The sequence below is a fragment of the Lithobates pipiens genome, unplaced genomic scaffold (assembly GCF_037356315.1).
Source record: "Lithobates pipiens isolate NorthernLeopardFrog02 unplaced genomic scaffold, aLitPip1_a1.2 Scaffold_16, whole genome shotgun sequence".
Lineage (NCBI taxonomy): Eukaryota > Metazoa > Chordata > Amphibia > Anura > Ranidae > Lithobates > Lithobates pipiens.
This window is the reverse complement of record NW_027507748.1, coordinates 594555453-594575547: the sequence shown is the minus strand read 5'-3', so window position 1 is coordinate 594575547 and position 20095 is coordinate 594555453. Positions and strand designations below refer to the sequence as shown.

The window sequence follows — 20095 nt, the reverse complement described above, 5'->3', positions numbered from 1 at the left end:
AATTAAAACACTAGTTAGCCCAATTTTGTATAATGTGAGAGCTTATGCCGAGTAAATAGATGGCCAACATGACAACTTTAAAATTGTCTGCTCGTGGCAGCAAACTACAGTGCTTAAAATTCTGTATAGGCGATGCTTTAAGCACCTTTACAGGTTACCAGTTTAGAGTTGCATAGGAAGGCCTGGTGCTAGACTTGTCGTGAATGTCAGAGCAACAATACCTCACATGTGGTGAGATCACTGTTTACATATGCGTACGGTAACGTATGCATTCACATTTTAAGCACAGTGGGGTGGGGACACTTTTTTTATTTTATTTTTTTTTAACAAGGGATTTACTTTTTTTTTGTACTACCTTTATTGCTATCACAAGGGACGAACATCCCTTGTAACATCTAGGTTAGTGACAGGTCCTCTTTACGGAGAGATTTATAGTCTATTGGTCCCAAAGTCTCTCCTGGCCTCCCATGCTGCCGATCACTTTCTGTAGTTCAGCACCTGGCTACACAACAGTCTAATATGATGCTGTAGAGAATAAAACCAATACATTCTACATGTACAATTCATGTCTTATTAGCAACTAACATTTGACAAAATTGTTATATCGGAGGGCACAAAAATATGGTTAGCATACGTCTGTGGTTCTCCTCACTGAGGGATTTTGGGGCCATAACCAGCCAAACAATCTTTTTGCCCCAGGGTAAGGCTTCTTAACTTCCCTGGTGTCCAAACCTCAGGATGGCTGTTACCTGGCATGTCTGGTTTATTGGCTGTTTATGGTAGCTCTGCCTCTTCAGATAAAAGATCTGCAGTGAAAGGCTGAATAAGGTGTCATTTACAGGGTACAGACTTGTGTACCAACATTATCCATCAATAACACTGGTATTAATGATCATTGTCCTATTTTCTCTTAGTGGCTTAGAAGTAAAGCTGAATGGATTTGCCCTAAATGCTGATTCATGGCATATCCTGGAAGACATCAAACTAGTGTCCTCCCTGCGAAGATCACAGTATTCAGGTATTGTAATTAAAATCTGCTTCTGAATCTCTGGTATGCTTTTCAAACTTGGTCTGTAAAAACATTATCTCTAAACTGAACTTGAGTTTTTCTCGAAGGGGCTGGGGGGAGCAACAAGTACACCCATCCTCCCCCCCACATATTCACCTTCCTATAACTACCCTTTCATCCAACAGGTGCAAACATTTTTTTTATGCACCTGATTAGAGCCATAGGGTGAACTCTAAACGCTCGGAGCCCACCTAGGTGTTAGAAAATCAAATGAATAGTCACTCTTCTAACACTGAATCTCCTCTCCGCCAATCGGGAAGCGTCGGCCTAATACCTTCCCAATCCTGTTTGGAGGAGTGGGATGCACAGCGGAAGGCACCGTGGTCCAAGCCACAAGGCGCCAGACGCTGCCTGTCTGCTTCCCAGATGGGGTTAGTGTGGGACTTTAATGTCTTGGGGGGGGGTTTGTGGCTGTTTGCCGCCCCCCCCAAAAGGAAAAAACAGCCACCACTGAGCAGCACTGTCAGCTCGGTGCTTGAAGGGCTTGGTTTAAGGTAAGTTTTAACATAAAAGTATTGGAACTGGAGAGTGCAGAGAAGGGCAATCTAGCAGCTAAGGGGCACGGAGGAGCTCAGCTGAAAGGAAAGATTAGAGGAACTGAATTATTATTATTTTTTTTTCTCTTGAGATTAAGGGAGGATATAATAATGTACAAAATACATAAGTGGTCCATATAGGTTACTTGGTGTTTGTTTACCACCACCTAAAGTGAATAACTAATCAGACGACATAATCTGTTCAGATAGTAGATAACACAGGCAGCTGATTGCTGCCTGTGAAAGTGAACTTACTGCTGTAATTCCAATGAAAATCATAATTTTCTCATAGATGTCCTGTGCGGTTGCGCAGTATCTTTCATTAATGGCAGGTAAAGTGTGCAACTTGTGTATTCCCTGCATGTCGGAATTACTGTGAACAAGCTTCCCCCTCTGAATGGCAGAAGTCTTGTGGTGATGCACTGATTCTTCTTCCTGATGCTCCCAGCACATGCATGAGTTTTCAGAGTAAGGGCGGAAGTGATTCAGTAAACTGCTCTAAAAATGGCACGGCCAATATCGAGAAATGAGAAGACAAACACCCTAAATAAGGTATTTACAGACCTCGTTTAGGGCCGATTTCAATAGATTATCCCTTGTAATGAGCTACTGAATGTTTAAATTCAGGGGGGGGGTTACGAAAAATCGTCCGTGTTTAGTCATCAGAGGACAAGGTGGCACTCTTCATGTCTAAAGGAAAAAAGATATTTTATCTCCAAATACGGAAAGGTTATCGGCTGTGAAAATGTGGAATAGACTCCCTCCAGAGGTGGTTCTGGCCAGCTCAGTAGGTTGCTTAAAAAAAAAGCCTGGATTCTATCCTAGGTGTACATAATATAACTGGATACTAACATTTACAGGTAAAGTTAATCAATCCAGGTAATAGAAAATTGCCTCTCGGGGGGGGGGGGGGGGGGGAGGAGAAGAGAGAATCTAAGGAATTTATTCCCCTGTCACAAGCGCATATACTTTGAAGGAACAGCATACCCATGCCATCCCTTCAGAGCTTTGTGCCATAGTCTATAACTGGTGACATCGTGGCTAGGCCAATCAGATGGCCGGAGCACATGAACACAGAAGGAGGTCTAAGTGAAGACTGAAGCTCTGTCAGTTGTGATGGTGCACCACTAGAGGGCTTATTTCTAATACAAGTATTTTGTAATGTGCTAGTACACTATGCATACTAGCACACTTGGCAATTGTCTGGCAGGGTTTAAAGTACAGTTTCTGATGGCTTTAAATCAGATTTAAAGGCTAAATATAAATTATAAACAGGCAGGCTCTTTATTTTGGAAGAGACATGCTGTCTCTTCAGTAAAAAATACTGTTACACCATTTAAGAGATTTTCTATATAGGCTGCCACCATCAGTGCATGCTCAATGAAGATATGGGCTGCTGTGCCATTTAAGACCCATGCTGTGACAGGTGGCGCATGTGTGGGAGTGACATCACAGCGCTAATGCCTCCTAACCCAGAAGTAACGCCGGGAAACATGTCAGCCATGGGAGCAGAGTGTGGGTGGCGCTGAAGGGCATTGTTCTAAGGTAAGCATTTCATAATGACCTAGTATGCGATACTAGTGCATTGTCTGTCTTGCAGATTTTTTGTTTGGAATATCTTTACAACCGCTTTAAGCTGCACATGTGCAGCACATTTTAAATGCCAGCAGTGTTTGTATGCCAGGATGACTGCACTCCTGCACATGCACAAGTGACTTCATCTCACATCAGCCAATCAAGATGGTTGTAGACTGGCGTACAAGACACCAGGGAGAGGATTCCTCTACCAGCGAGGGACCTTGCAGGCGTTGATGCAGTGGTGAGTAGAGATGACCAAATGATTCCCCCCCCCCACCCCCTTTCACATTAGATTTTTCAAACATTGCATAAGTTCAGAGCTGAACGAACACTATTAAAATCTATAAAACCTGTACTAGAAAGTGCCCCTTTTGAAGGCTTATATGCAAGTTATTGGGCACAAAAAGGGTATGTGGGTCTGGGTACTGACCTGGGGGACATGCATCAATAAAAAAAATTGTAGAAGTTTTAAATGAGCAGTGATTTTAATGATGCTTAAAGTGGAATAATAAAATGAGACTTGTCATTTTAATTTTCTGCAAGCTTTCTTTAAATTGTAAACAATGGCTTTGTGCCAGTCTTTATTTTGAGACCACAGTTTAGTGCACTCTGACAAAGATTAGAGCTTTTTGGCTAAATTCTGGTGTCTTTGAAAGACTTTGGATGGAAATGAGGCTTGCTTACTGTGGTATAGGGATGAGCTTGGTGTTCGTCTCGAACATCAGCTGTTCTCACGTTCGAATACCGAACGTTATGGGCCGTACGCGCTAAATTTGTGTGGCGCTCACGGCCCACAATGCGCTGCACCATTGCTGGCTCATGATAGGCCAAGCATGCACTGTGACCCCGCATGCTTGACCAATCACAGCATCGGCAGTGAAGAGAGCCATAATTTGCTGCCTGTGGCCAATTATAGCTCAGGGTTTAGTACACGCCCCACACTATATAAGACCGCCAGCACGGCGGCCTTGTGTAGTGTGTTCTGGCATGCAGGGAAAGGGCTGGATAGGCAAAACAGTGTGCTTTTCTCAAGCATCTGCAGGAGTTAAAGTGGGTGTTGTGCCTCCAGCACAGTATACACCTGTATCTACCATTTATTGCTGGTGTTCTCTCATACAGGCATCTGCAGGAGTTAGTGGGTGTTGTGGGCCTCCAGCACAATATACACTACCCAATTGCTGGTTTTCCCATCTCCCTGCAGGCCATTACGATGTCTGGAAGGCCAACAAGGAGAGGCAGACAGTCACGAGCCAATAGGAGGGCAAGCAGGCCCTGTCTAGAGACAACACTGCTGGTCGTGGACACGGTGCATCGTCATTCAGCACGTGGCCATGGGACATGCTTGTCGTCATTTTCGGCAGCTGGACGTGTTGAGCCGTATCATGCTAGGGTACTAGCAAAGCAGCTGCCAACACGTCCTCTTCCCTCATGTCAGTGTTATCAGTTTACTCCTTCCCTAGACCCACCATGTCCTGAGTCCCCCGAACTGTTTGAGCACAGTGTTGGGTACATGCTCCAGGAGGATGCCCAGCTAGAGGAAGGCAGTAGCGTGAGCGCAGAGAGGGGATGCTCAAGAAGGACTGCAATCTGGCAGTCATGTTCCATAAGCTGCAGCATACTGCCAGGTTTGCTCCAGTGATGAAGAGGGAGGGGATGAGGTCACTGACTCCATGTGGGTGCCTGATAGAGAGGGGGCACAACAGAGGCAGGAGGCCCTCCAGGGGCCAGCTTAGGGGCAGCACACAGACTGAATCACACTGCAGAGCTCCACCTGTGCAGGGCGCTGCCTTTGTGCATTATTCCAAAAGTTCTTTGGTCTGGGCCTTTTGAGACCAGTGCGTCAGATCACACCGCTGCACTGAGAGGAATGAAGGAGAATTAGGTGTCACAGCCAAGTACTTGCGGGCACTCTGCTAGCAGTACACTGATGTCCGATTGTAGCAGGCAAATTTCCTTGCCCCAGCTGCTGGACCGTCAAAAGATCACTCCCAGCGGTTGAATGCTAGCTTGGCTAAAGTGCTAGCACTTCAACTGCTGCCTTTTCAGTTGGTAGACTCGGCCCCTTTACATGAGTTTATGCAATGTGCGGTTCCTTAGTGGCAGGTCCCCAAATGCCACTTCTCACGGAAGGCGATTTTGGCTCTCTAACAGCATGTAGCAGGCAATGTCCTTGCCTCACTGGACAGGGCGGTCAGCAGTAAGGTGCATAATTACCGCTGACTCATGGTCCAGCAGGCATGGACGGGGACGTTGCCTCTTTCCCGGCCCATTGGGTCACTCTTCTGGCAGCTGGGTAGGATGCAGGACAAGGTGCAGTAGTGCTGGAGGTTGTTCTGCCACCATGCCTCCAAAATGCTAATACTGGTTGTGACACACCTCTCCTCCACCCCCTCCTTCTTCCTCCCTGGCCTCTTCCAGTGCTGTCCTCGGAACCAGCGGTGCTCCATAGGCATTCAAGAGGCTATGCAAGTACGCAGGCAAAAAGATGCCATGCCGTGCTTGCACTAGTTTGGGGGACAGGAGCTACACTGGGCCAGATATTTTGTCAGCTCTACAGGGGCAGGCCGAGAGGTGGTTGACGCCCCGCTGGCTTAAGCCAGTAATGGTGGTTTGCGACAATGGCACCAACCTCCTCTCCTCCCTCTGACAGGGACAACTGACCCATGTGCCCCGTGGCTCGCGTCCTTAACCTGGTGGTAGAGCAGTTCTTGGGCAGGTACCCGGGCTTACAGGATGTCCTGAGACAGGCCAGGAAAGTCTGTGCATTTCCGCCAATCATTTAATGCCAATGCTTGCTGGCTGAGCTCCAAAAGGAGTTGAACCTGCCCAAGAACCTCCTTGTATGTGCCATGGCCCACCAAGTGGAACTCAATGTTGGCCATGCTGCATCAGCTGCACATGCAGCAGAGGGCCATCAATGAGTACCTATGCGACTACGGCACCAGGACAGGGTCAGGGGAGATTTTTTATCTTTTTTCTCTCACCACGCCAGTGGGGCATGATCGGGGATGTATGCACTATCCTGCCTCCATTTGAGGAGGCCACGAGGATGGTGACGGTGCATGCATCAGTGACACTGTACCTCTTGTCCACCTGTTGGCGCATGGAATAATGGACAGGGCACTTGAGGCAGGAAGAGGACTTCCTTGCCTCTCATGGCCCCCTTTATCCAGACTGTTCCTGCTGTCCCACCCATCACACAGGAAGAGGAGACTTGTGTCAATATGGAGGTGGAGCCTGGCACTCATCAGCAGTCTTTTAGGGATGATTAATAGTACCAAGAAACACGTGGACTTGTACATGGCTGGGAGGAGGTGGCTGCGGATCATGTTCTTAATGACCCAGAGGACCCCAGACCAAATGCATCAGCTAACCTACACTGCATGGCCTCCCTGATCCTGCAACACCTGCGGAAGGATCCTTGTATTCTGATCAAGGAGAGGGACCATTACTGGCTGGCCACTCTCCTTGATCCACAGTACAAGGGTAAGGTTGCAGACCTCATCTTGCTGTCGCAGAAGGAGCAGAGGATGAGACCTCTCTGGGAAGCCTTGCAGAAAAATAATTTGGCATTGACCCATGTCACCTGGTGCAGGAGCCGGGTCCTCAAACCCTTTTTAGGACAATATCTTGCATATTGGCTATTAATATTGGCACTTTTTATTTTGAATGTTTGAGTCCCATAGACTTCAATGGGGTTCTAAAGTTCGCACAAATTTTTGGTCCGTTTGAAAGTTCTGGTCTGAACCGGGGGGTGTTCGGCTCATCCCTACTGTGGTGCATAACTTGTGTGAAGAAGCCAAATTATAGCACACTCAGGCCCATGGGGGAACATGATTTCCAATTTGTTTCAGTTTTCCTCCCTCTCTGTAGGCTCATGTTCTGCCTTTCTCAACCTCAGAACCAGCATCAGAATCAAATGTCTGCATCGTCAAGAAGCAAGTAGCCAATGTGTTCAATTAATTCAGCTGACTTCTCCATACATGAGCTTGGGGCTATGGCAGGAGTAGCTGTGGACAAGGCAGAAAAAAATGTGTTGCTCTAGCAGCTGTGATGGCCTGCACACGAGTCTCTGCTTGAGTGATGGAGGATGAGGACAGTTTAGTAAGCCAGTCCACCACCTCTGCATGCTGTGGCTGGATGGCATGGGCAGCATCACTAAACAGGAAATGATGCCCTGCCTGAGGACAGATCATGTCCACCATTGAGAGGGCCAGCAGCATCTGTGTCCACAGGCATAGTGTCATGGGAACATCTGCCTCTTGCTGGCCAAAATGTAATGGGGAGGGGGGCCTTATTAACAAAATGTAATAGATAGGGAATTGTGTACTTGGATACACTTTAATCAATGGAAAGTTCTGTTTGGTGCAATTTTAATTTGAGGACTCACTACATACCTACTCCTGACATACTTCAATATACTACAGTAAAACTGCCCTAGCACACTTCAATATACTGCAGTAAACCTACCCAGACACACTAAACTGACACTAAATTGAAAAATAGTGCAGTGTGACCATCACTATATTCACACTACACTCAATAGAATAACAATGGCACACTAACTTGCTAGTAGCAATGAACAGCGCCCTTTTTCTATCTCCACTCCAATAATGCACTGAAAATGGCTGCTCTGGGAAGGAACCTTTTTTAGTGTGGGGTGGGTCAATGAGCCATGATTGGGCAGTGTCATTACTTTCTCCAATCATGGCTCTGACAGTGTTCTGTGCCCTGATTGGGCAAAGCCTTCATTGCTTCAGCTAATCAAGGCTTCCAGTGCACTGTGCAGCACGCAGTGCATTGTGGGGTGCTCAGGCTGAACAAACATCCGAATTCCCTGACAATTTTAGTGTTTGCCAAATGGGCGAACAGCCAATGTCAACTCATGCTTGGGCCGAACCATTCACCCAACACTACTGGTGAGTGTTCCTGCCTTTTTAGTTCTATTTAAAGCCACTTGTACACTTGACAACCCACTAGCTGCTGCTTTTATGCATCCACATTTTTAACTCTTGTATTTCAGATATAGTGAGTAACATATGGAAGGAGGATTCTTTCTTCGGAAGCCAATATCTGAATGGACTCAACCCCACGATGATCAAGAAATGTGTTCAAGTTCCAGGCAACTTCCCAGTCACTGACCACATGGTGGCCCCATCCCTGGGGGCTTGCACAAATCTAAAGAAAGAACTCCAGGTGAAGTTGTTATCTGGTGTGTTGATATGGATTTAAATTGTACAGTCTCAATTCCCAAAAAGTTAAAACCCTGTGTAAAATCTACATAAAATGCAATGTTTCAAGTCTCATAAACCCATCTTCTATTCAAAATGGAAAACACCTCAAATGTTTAAACTGAGAGAATGTACCACTTTAAAAGAAAATGGGGTAAATTTGAAATTGCCAGCTTTGTTGCCCTGTCCAAGCTTTGAGATGTGTTGCTGACATCAAAGTGATGCTAACAAGGAAGAGCTGGAAGAACATTTTACAGCTAATGGGTTATTGGCAACAGGTCAGTAACATGATTGGGTATAAAGAGCATCTTAGATGAAGTGTTTAAACACTTCAGCCCCAGAAGATTAGGCTGCTCAATGACCAAAGCCTGTTTTACAATTTGGCGCTGCTTTAACTGGTAATTGCACGGCCATGAGTTGTTGTACCCAAATGAAATTTGTGTTCTGCCACCTTAAGAGACCTTGGCTCCTCCTTTCACAGAAAATGCCACCTTATCTTCAAAATTTAAGCCCCTCCTGCCCCACTGGGCCCTAAATTTCAGGGTTTCCTCCCACGGGGAGACATCGCTGGGGAGGTTGAAGCTGGTTATTGGGGAGGGAAGCCCACCTCACTTTTTTTTTTTTTTTTTTTTTTTTTTTTTTTTTTCTCTGAACCTTGGGCCTTAGGGAAGGTACTGTTCGGTCCACTGCTTGGCAACCCCAGCTCTCCTGAGGGTGAGGAAGAAGCTTTGGGTGCCCTGCCCTCATTCTGTCCAGGGGAGCATCGGAAGTGCATCGTTCCTCCCTGCGTTCGGTGTGGCCAGTGAGGGAGCCCGAAGCTGGAACACAAGACAGAAGTCACGTCTGTTGGGGGCATGCACTTCTGCCGGGGCCGTGACTTTTGGTTCTGAGGGCCAGGCTCTGGCTGGTGCGAGCCTGCAAACACTGTAGATGTTGGCAACCAGCTCAAAAGCAGGACCACCACAATCCTCAGTGGGAGATGGTAAAGGTGGCCCAGGCTACTCATGGTAATGCCAGTACCAGCCACTAAGGTGAGAGGGACCCTGGAGTGTTTTTCTTTTTACCCAGTAGCTCCATGGGTGTAGACCCCTCCAAACCCTCAAGGGGTTGGGAGGTGGCAATTGGACCTTGGTGGTGGTTGGTCCTAGGGACACTCCTGGTGACACTCTGCTTAGGGGTATGGCTTTGCATTTGGGTTTTAAAAAGTGAGCTGGAGGACAGCAATGCCCAGCTTGCCCTTTGTGTAGTAAGCCTGAAGAACTGCAATTCACAGCATGCCCCTTCAGTCAGGTTCAGCCCCAGGCTGCCCCCACCAGTTCAGCCGAGTATTGCACCTGCTTGCTGGTCTTATCCTCCACTAATGGAGGGGCATCAAGGTTCACTAGTGACAAGCTGAGGAGCCAGTTGGTGCTTCTTCAGGCTCCCAGGTGGATTCATAGGTAGAGGGGTTGGGTGACGAGCCCTCTAGACCCTCCTTGCTACAAACTTTCCCTTGAGGGGGTGGAGGATCTCTTGGGAGGCATCCATACCACCCTAGGAATCCAGGAGAAGCTGTTATCACTCCATGACCAGATGTATCTGGGATTTGGGAAGCAGAAGTTGTTCCTGGCCCAGGAAGGTCTGGTGGAAGCCATCAACAATTGTCAAGATCTGGGGAGGAAACCCTTCCTTTCAAAGGCCCTGTAGCCTAGGTTTTATTTTCAGAGGATCAGTCGGTAGGGTATCCATACTGGAAGCAGCCTTCTATCAGGTTTCCAGGCATACAGACCTTACTTGGGAGAAATAACATGGGAAGGAGGATGGATCCACTCTTGAAGGACTCTACCTAGGGGCAGGGACAGACAATCTTGTGCTTTTTGCAGGGGGTGTCATATAGTGCAGATGCCTTGTCACTGCATATGTCTGCCAGATCCTCAGCCCTAGTTATCTCAGTTAATGCTTGGCAGTAGGACAGTGCGTCCAAGGCTAAGCTCTGCGGGATTCTCATGGAGGGCTTGTTTTGGTTAGGTGCTGACCTGTAAACCATTTAGATCAGATGGCTGATGGGAGAGTCCTTTCCCATCTGGTGTTGATGGGGGAAGGAATAAGTCTCGCCCTCAGAATTCAGGGTCCCAAAGACTGACATTCCAAAGAGGTCTTGGGGTCAAAGGGGGGGTTTGTCCTCTTGAACAGTCCAAAGGAAGATTGGGGGCCTTCCTCCCATAGCGGGTAGTGGTCTCCAATCATTTCTTCTGGTTGGGTTACAGATTGATTTTGCAAGCCCCCCACCCCCTGGCCACTCATCACCAGTTTACCAAACTGCATGTAAAAGCACCAGCCTTTCTACCCTCCCTGAAAACCTAAACATTGTATCAACAGTGGCTTAGTGACTAGCACTCCGGACTTGCAGCACTCAAACCATAGGTTCAGTCTCTGACAGGTTATCGCCTTCTTGGAACTTGAATAGTAAAGGGCCTAGTTACCAGTGCCACATCAGTAGGTTTTTTAAAAAGGGTGTTCCTGGTCCTGGAAGCTTGGGTGGAAGCTGTCAAAGGATGGCAAGAGGAGGTGAGGAAATCCTTTTCAAGGCAAGGTAGAGGAGCTAGTTGGTGCTTCTTCAGGCTCCCAGGTGGAGGTAGAGAGGTTGGATGGTGAGTCCTTTAGACCCTCTCACTACAAGCCTTTCTTGGGGGTGGAGGATCTCTTGGGAGCCATCCATGCCATGCTGGGAGTTCAGGAGTAGAAGCTATTGCTCTGACCAGAGGGATTAAAGTGGTGGGACAATGGGTCAACATTTCTGCCTACCAGCACAGTTTCTGGGTTTGCACACCAAGCATGCCACTTCATATAGAGAAGGCCGGTTCTTCCTCTTAAACACAACTCCTGACTGAGGGACTTTCCTAAATTCAGGGCCTGGGGGAACAGTAGCTACAGAAGGCTTTGTATAGACTCGGTTCCCCCTCCCTCCAAACTGCTTAATGGCAATCAGACATGAATGACTTATTTGCACATCCCTATGCCGGAGAGCTTTTAGTTTCGCAGGCTGATGGTAGAACCAGGGAAGGGGTGCGACTCTGGGGCATTTTAATAACCACCTAGCTAGATTACCTGCTCCTATTTATCTTCAAACCAAGGTTGTCTCCTGTTCTCATTGCATCGTATTGGCCCCGGATGCTGTGGTTCCCTAGCCAGTATGTTCTGGATACTACCAATCTGGGGGGACCTTCATCTCAGGTCTTTTCTGCTGTCCCCAGGTGAAGAGGTGGATTCTACCTGCATGGCTTCTGAGGAGGCATTGCTAAATGCAAGAACTACTCGGATGAGGTGGTGGTCCTGCTAAGTAGCAGGAAAAGGAAAACCCGCTTCATCTACCGGAGACATTTTTCAATAGCTGGTATGCAGAGGGCATTCCTGATCAGGGGTCCCCTTTTCTAAAAATTTCCATACCAGGGGTTTTCTTTAAGAGGGTACCCGCAACGTTTCAAAGGCCAAGAAATTTTGCCAACTTTCGGTTCAAATCCTGTGGGTGAACATATGTTGGATGGTAAAAGGTTGTAGCACCTAAACCAAATGCTACAGGTTGAATCTGTGGATCATTAAAGTCCTACAAGTGGTGGTCCCACCCTAGGGTTAAGTGCTCATTTATCCTCGGATGGCTGTCCTGAAAGACTTCTAGGGAAAATCAGTTGCGTATCGGTAATGTATTTTTCTAGGAGTCTTTCAGGACAGCACCGATAGCCACCCAAAAAGTGCAATAAGGAGACTGCCCATTGGTTAAGTGGGTAGTAGTTCCGTCTAGCAACACTGGGGTTGCTGGTTCAATTCCTCAACATTCTAATAGAGCCCCTGACAGAACAGTCAAAAGGATTAAGCTTATATGTATGACAAGTCGTCTCCCCAGCTGGCCGGAGGTACTCTTAGACTGAGAGCCCAGTGGGGCAGGAGGGGCTTAAATCTTTACGCTAAGGCTGTTTCCTGTGAAGGGAGGAACTGAGGTCCCCAAAGTTGGTTGTCCTGAGACTCCTAGAAAGATGTACCCCTTTTAGCAAAAAAAAAAAAAAAAAAAAAACAGACCGAATATTCAGGAAAAATATTTTCTACTTTATAAGAAAAATCCAATAAACTCAATTTTAGTCGTGGATTTAGGCCAAAATGTATTCAGTCACATTGTCTTTGGTTAAAGTCTAAGCGTGTATTGGTTTGTACAAAAGTTATAGCGTCTAAAAACTATGGTACATTTTCTGGAATTTACGCAGCTTTTAGTTTGACTGCCTAATTTCTTGAGGTGCTAAAATGGAGCAGGACATTACACCCCCCCCCACAACCCCATTTTTGTAAAGTTGGCACCCCAAGGAAAGTTGGGGCTAGTTGAGCCCATTGAATATTTTTTTTTTTTGTCACATGTGATTGTGTAATTTTGTCATTTTTCAAATTTGTCACTAAATGATTGCTCACACATGCCATAGTTATATGTGGAATTACCCCCCCCCCCCCCAGAATATATGCTGCTTCTCCTGAGTCCGGTAAGATCACATGTGATACTTTTTTTTTTAGGAGCCTAGCCGCATACAGAACCCCAAAAAACAAGCACAGCCTTTCAGGATTTCTAAGGGTGTACATTTTTGATTTCACTCCTCACTATCGGTTTTGAAGGCCATAATGCCCAGATGGCACAAACCCTCACCCCCATGACCCCATTTTGGAAAGTATTCTGGATCCATCCTCGCCACTGAGGGCATAGGATGGTACCTGGACCTCAATTCAAGAACGAGGTTTTGCCTGTAAGCTTCTGAGAGCTGGACCCTAGAAACCAGGACTTTTTAGTCTTGCTACATTACATAAAGTTGTCCTGAGGGGTGCTATACAAGACCCAAAGGATCAGAACCCCCTATTAAAAGGGCCCCAGTCTTTGAAGGTTTAAACTACACTGCTCACCATGATAGGTGAAATTTGGATATGTCTGTTAAATCAGCAGTATCCTTCAGCGAGCAGAAGGTAAGAGAAGAAGCTATGCTTTTCCTTCAATATGCCTTAATGTCTTAGGAGGGGTCTTAGTGCAGCTCTGTCTTAGAACATGTGTGGTCCCAGTGGCAGAGGGGGTTCTTGCTATAGATCTTGTGGGATTTGGTAAAAATACAGCAGTTACTAATAGATGTGTATAAACGTCTATGGGCAGTGGCTGAATGGTTGACACAGCCGCTTTAGCTGCATGGTTTAATTACAACCCAGCCCTTCCACCAAGTAACATTGGAAAACTCCCTGTGCCTCTGGTTTTAAAGACTATAAATTTGCTGCCAGAACCCCTTCCCCCTCACCTCTTGTAGAGGTGTATATAGTGCGTCCACAAGTTAGCTACTCGCCTTACTTTGTGGAGAGGCAGTCTGTCACACTAACACACCAGAGCGCTGGGCATGTAAGGGTGTAAACGGGGAATTTCCACAAAGGGGAAAAACTATTGTTGGCAACTAAACTTTTTTTTGTGACCTTATCTTTGCTGGAACTGTTAAGCAAATATTGTGTTCCTCTGCTTTGTGCTTGGCACCGTAAAGGTGACGCGCCCCCCCCCGGCGCTTGAAATCCCAGTTATGCCTCCATACTGCCTCTTTGGAGAGATCAGACATGGCAAGCCAGGGTGAGTCATTGGAAGCTAGCGGTGGTGCAACTGCTTCACACACTTCAGCCCCTGCATATGTGACTGAAGATGCATTTTCCTCTGCCTTGCAAGGCTTAGAAGGAAGATTAGCGGCTTTAATCGCATCCTCCAACCAAGTGCATGGGAAGCATCCTAGATTCCCCCTCCCCCACCTTAGACTCTTTAGTTGGTGGAGGGTCCAAAAGAATTATGGGAACAGGATGGGGTATTGCCCTCAAAAGATCAGGAGGCAGGACAAGCCAATTATTCCTCTGCAGAGGAAACAATACTTGAGGTTCCTACTTCACAATCTGAAGTACAGAGCCTTACAAGGATGGTTCGCTCTGCTTTAATGCTACCCCTAACAGTTAGTTGAAGGTTCGGTCTCCTCCTTGGGTTCCTTGAAGCCTTTACAGCCTTTGCATGCGTTTCCCATCCACGATTTACTAGAAATTGATACTGAATGGGATCACCCAGCTAAGCATTTTTCCTCCCAAGAGTCTCAAGTCTCTATCCGATGGAAAAAAATTCACTAAAAGATGGAAAGTTACAGCAGTTGACGCTGGGATTTCCAATGTGAATACGTTTTTAACTTGCCCAGTGGACAATGTGCTTATGCTTAAAGATCCAACAGATAAGGTCTGTTTAAAATGCTCTTTTCCTTAGCAGGTACTGTTGCTCAGCCTGCAATTGCAGCTATAGGCATCGGTCAGTCCTTAAAGGACCAGTTCACAGAAGCTCTCAAATGAGCTCCCTGCACAACGAGCAGAGGAATTGGCCGAGCTACCTAAAGAATTATGCTTTGCTATAGAGGCTATGAAGGATTCTATTCACCAGGCATCACGTCTTGCGCTTGTACATATGCAAAGGACCCTTTGGTTAAAGGGTTGGTCAGCTGAAACGCCTTGTAAGAACCTTCTAACTAGTTTCCCCTTTAAGGGAGAACAATTTGGCAATAGTTTGGATAAATACGTTCAATTTCCAGCAGAAAGTACATTTTTGCCAGTCAATAGAAAATAGTGTCCTTCATTTTAAACTGACTCCCCCCGTGCCAGGGTCATCCACCTCCAGGCAGGGGCGATGGCCTCCGCCATCAGACTCTACGGGAAGTGCCCCGGTTCAAACCCAGGCACAAAGGAAGACCTGGGGCCGCAAGTCTGCAAAGCAGAATACCAAGACCTTGTCATGAAGAGGCATCTCCCCTCACAAAGGTGGGGGGGAAGATTTCTGAGGTACTCAGAAGTCTGGCAAAGGGAGATTCAGGACAAAGACTCTCTTCAGTGTCTCTAGGATACAAACTAGAGTTTCGAGTTTCCAGTCTCCTTTTCTGTCAAATGTTCCCAAGGATCCAGGGAAAAGGCAATCCCTGTTGCAAACATTAGACCAATTTTATTGACTCAAGGGGTGATCAGACAGATTCCCAAACGAGAGCAAGGTTTGGGGTTTTACTCAAACCTATTTACGGTGCCAAAGCCAAATGGGGCTATAAGACAAAGTCTAGATCTAAGGAATCTAAATCTGTTCCTGAAGATCTGTTCCTTTTTTGTATTGGAGTAAATCAAGTTAGCTTCCTGCAAGGAGGAGAACTTCTGGCTGTCCCCATGAGTGTCCCAAAGCCTCAGTTGGTTACCATCTTAGAACCTGCTGAAGGGAAAGTCCTACAGACAATTTATCTGGAAGGCAGTAACGACAGATGCCAGCCTTTCAGGCTGGGAAGCAGGAGCCTTGCCCATCAACATCCTAGAGATTTGGGCAGTGTATCTGGCTCAAAACCTGGACCTCCAGGTTAAAGAATTGTCCTGTCGGGATTTAATCCAACAATGCCACGGCTGTGGCATATATCGATCACCAAGGGAGCACCAAAAGTCTCTGGGCTCAGAGGTGAACCAGATTCCAACTTGGCCAGAAAATGTCCCATGCCTATCGGCAGTTTTCATTCTGGGAGCAGAGAATTGGCAGGTGGACTATCCAAGTCACCAGCAATTCCCGGGGGAATGGTCTCTTCACCCCAAGTGTTTTGGGCTGTTTTCCAAAGAGAAACTTGGGGTCCAGGACAAGGGACCCACTCTCATACGGAACAGATGCGTTGGTGACCCAGTGGGATCAGTTATCGCTGATCTATGCATTTCCTCTGGTTCAGTTGCTACCTCGATTTTTATTGCAGGATCAAGCTGGAAAGTTGGTAATACTGGTAGCACCAGCATGGCCCAGAAGGTCATGGTATGCAGAGATTGTAAATATGGCAGTGGAGGGTCCATGGCCCCTCCCACTAAGACCAGACCTGCTATCTCAAGGGCCGATGTTCCATTCTACTTTACGAATGCTGAATTTAACAGCTTGGCTATTGAGAACCACGTTTTAAAGAAACGCAGGCTTTCCAGGTCAGTTATCTCTACTTTGATTAATACCAGGAAGCCAGCTTCTAGAGCTATAAGTCTGGAAAGCTTGTTTCCTGGTGTGAATCCAAGGGTTGGCACCCTCGGAGCTTCATTATAGGCAGAATCCTTGCCTTTCTACAATTGGGCGTAGAGATGAAGTTGGCCCTATCGGTTTTATTTCAAATGTTGCTTGCTACGCATTCTTTAGTCTGGGGTTTTATACTAGGGGTGACGTGGATTAATCCGCCAGTTAAATCGCCTTTAACCCCTTGGGACTTTGTCAGTGTTACAAAAACCGCCATTTGAACCATTACAGCATGTTCCCTTAGTCCTGACTAGAAAGCTATATTCTCAGCAAGGATGGTTTCAGAATTCGCCGCTCTTGTAAAGCGACATATTTGATTATTCATGAATACAGTGGTGTTGTGCCCTCATCCAGGCTTTTTGCCAAAAGTGGTTTCAGGCTTTAATCTGAGGATCTTGTCCTATTCCCCCAAGACCATGTTCCAGGAAGGAAAAGTCACTACATTGTCTTGATGTAGTGAGAGCAGTGAAGATCTAGTAAGAGAACTGCTCAGATTCCTAAGACTGACGTCTTATTCTGCCAGAGGGTCCTAAAGGACAGGTCCAGTCGAAATCCACTGTCACTAAGTGGATTCGGAAAGTTAGAATTTTAAACTTACTGATTTAAAGGGAAAGAGTCCCCCTTAAGTTAAGGTGCACTCTACCAGAGCAGTTAGTGCTTCTTGGTCAGTGCATCACAAGGCCGCCATGTCAGATCTGCAAGACCGCAACTTGGTCTTCAGTACATACATTTGCAAAATGTTATCAAGTGGATGTAAGATGGAATGAGGATATCTCCTTCAGGCGCAGTGTGCTACGGGTTGTCTCCCTCCCCTAAAGTAGCATTGCTATGGGACATCCCACTAAGTAAATACTTGAAGCTCTGTGTCCTATGATGTATGATTAAAAAAAATAGGATTTTTAAAATGGCTTATCTGTAAAATCCTCTGAGTACATCATAGGACACAGAGCTCCTGCCCCCCCCCCCCCCCCAATAAAACTGGCAGGAGCTTTGTGTCCTGATGTACTCCAAGAAAAGGATTTTACAGGTAAGCTGTTTTAAAAATCATTGTACTAAAAGCAGAATAAAATGGTGCTCTTCCTGGCAGCTGCAGGGTTTAATCTGTGAGAGTCTGTTTGACTTTGTTGATGGTGACCATAAGCATGTATTCCTCCCTCTTACTCTGCCCTAAGTGACAGTGTTCTGCTGTGTAATGATTCCGAACAGTTGCTTGGCTCCCCACTGCTATGAAAGTTTGCACCCCCTGTGCCTCAAATGCTGCCCAGTGTTTATGGGGTTATTTATTTGGTCTCATCAGGCTGGAGCTCCTTTTTTGGAGTGACCTGTGTGGATGGCTTTGGGACACAAGCCACCTTCTCTCATGCACAAGTCTCCTAATTGGTCTCGGTAACAGGAGAGGAAGTATGGCTGTTTCAGTCTGTTCACTGTAGGAAGGTTGAGAGGATTGTAGATGGCTGGCTGCTCCTTTTTCTTGCCCAGACTGAGGGCAGATGACTTCTGCTGCTTTGCTGTGTTTTAGGTGGACTGATCATTTTAATTTCGATTATTTATTTTTTTTGGGTGGGTTTACAACCACATTAACCCCTTCCTGTCGGCAGCCAGGAAGTGGTTCTATTAGCCTGATTGGGCATCATATGACCTCTAGCAGGGGCATGCAGCACAGTGATCAGTAGTGCGGTGTGTTGCTCTGACACACCATCTCTGATTTTGGTGAAAACCCTGAGTTAAATGTAAGCTTTTTACAATGTGATCAGATATGTCCAATCACAGCTGATCCTATCGTAACCAGGAAGTGCTGGTTATCAGCTTTTCCTCTGTTCATGCTGAAGAGGTGCGAGTAGAGGAGAGCTGATGAGCATCTGACAGGTCTAGGCTGATAATCGGTGCATTGATTACGTTGGTGCCTGTCGATGAAGGAGAAAATTTAACTTTTACAACATTTTATAGTAGAAACAAATTTTTTTTACTTGTCATGTTTGTAGCGCAAAAATGAAAAACAGTGGCTATTAAATACAACTGAGTTCTATTTGTTGGGGTCGATTTTCATATGGGTTAATTGTTACGTGAGCACAATTGCCATTCAAAGTGCGACGGCTGAAAACTGGCCTGGGTGAAAAGTGCCCCATATTGAAGTGGTTAAATTTGTGTGCACCTGTGAAATGCTGTCAAACTTCAGTACTCTATTTTCTATAGGTAACACTTCAAAAAGCCCCCTATAGCCTCTGTAACCCACTAACAGTTCAAATGACAGATGTGAACAATGGATGGCTTCCTTGCAAGCCATTTATCGTGTACAAATGTGTTGCTAGCTGTGATTGGTCTCATCTGTGCCATGTGCTCAGCTTTGGCACAGCTAATAAAAATCTATTTGATTCAGTAAAATGCTTGTATGAAATTCATGGCTATATGCAAATGTATTAAAAAAAAAACTTCCCCAGAATAAAAAACAAAATTCCAGGAAATTTACCCTAGTTTGTAGATGCTATAACTTTTTTGCACAAACCAATAAATATACGCTTATTGACTTTTCTCTTTGGTATAAAAAAAGTGGCTGAATACATGTTGGCCTAAAATGTGATAAAAATTTAGTTCATTGGATTTTTTTTTTTATAACAAATTGAAAATCTCAATTTATTACAAAAAATTGAAGAGGCAATCAAATACCATCAAAAGAGCTTTATGGGAAAAGTGCAAATTTTGTTTGGGTACAGCATTGCATGACTTGCAATTGCCAGTTAAAGCAGAGCAGTGCCAAATTGTAAAGTGCTCTGGTCATTAAGATGACAAATTTTCCAGGGCTGAAGTGGTTAAAATGGCCTGTTACCAAGTGGAAACTGTTCTGTGATCGGACAAATCCAACTTTGACATTCTCTCTTTGGCAACCATGGACTAAAGAGGAGAGGGACCTTCTGGCTTATCAGCACTCTGATCAGAAGCCTGCATCTCTGATGGTATGGAGTTGCTTTAGTGCATATGGAATGAGCAGCATGCACATCTGGAAAGACGCTCAGTGCGGAATGATGTATAAAAGTTTTAGCGCAGCATATGCTCCCATCCAGATGTATTTTTCAGGGAAGGTCTTGCATATTTTAGCAGGACAATACTATAGTGCATCCATTACAACAATATGGCTTCATAGTAAAATCTGGGTGCTTAACTGGCCTGCCTGCAGTTCAGTCTTTTCACCAAGCAGGGCTGGTGCTACCAGTGCCAGGTGCTTTTCAGTGCCTTGTTCGCTACCCTGCTGTGTCAGTTGTGATGCCGCTGGCAATCCTTTCAGGGTGCCCTGCAGTTCTGTGGAGGAGGCACTGGGAGCTTGTTGGTTCCTTGCTCTCTATCCTGCTGTATGACAGGAGTGGCTCTGCCATTACTACTTTCATTTGGGTAGCTGGTGAACGTGTCATAAGAACTGCAACAGCTGTTGGCGGGAGAAGGTGAAAGCAAGAGGAACAGGCCTGTGGAAAATATCAGTGACGGTGCTCCCTCTCCCTGTACTGTGTTCCTCCCCCTCCTCAAACCCATGTGTCCTGTACAAAGACCCTATACAAAGCTCAACCACTCACTGGAGAGCCCAGAGCCAGCATCTGGACTTGGCCCACCGACTTGA

At 46.1% G+C, this 20095-nt stretch overlaps 1 protein-coding gene across 1 annotated transcript in view; it reads left to right on the top strand.

The window, feature by feature from the left end:
• LOC143984189 (polyunsaturated fatty acid lipoxygenase ALOX15B-like) overlaps positions 1-20095 on the top strand; it is an 87362-nt gene that overhangs the window by 19329 nt on the left and 47938 nt on the right. Inside the window, exons 3-4 of the mRNA XM_077484483.1 lie at positions 915-1018; positions 8207-8379. Of these exons, the coding sequence (XP_077340609.1) occupies positions 915-1018; positions 8207-8379 (277 nt within the window). The remainder of the gene's footprint in view (positions 1-914; positions 1019-8206; positions 8380-20095) is intronic.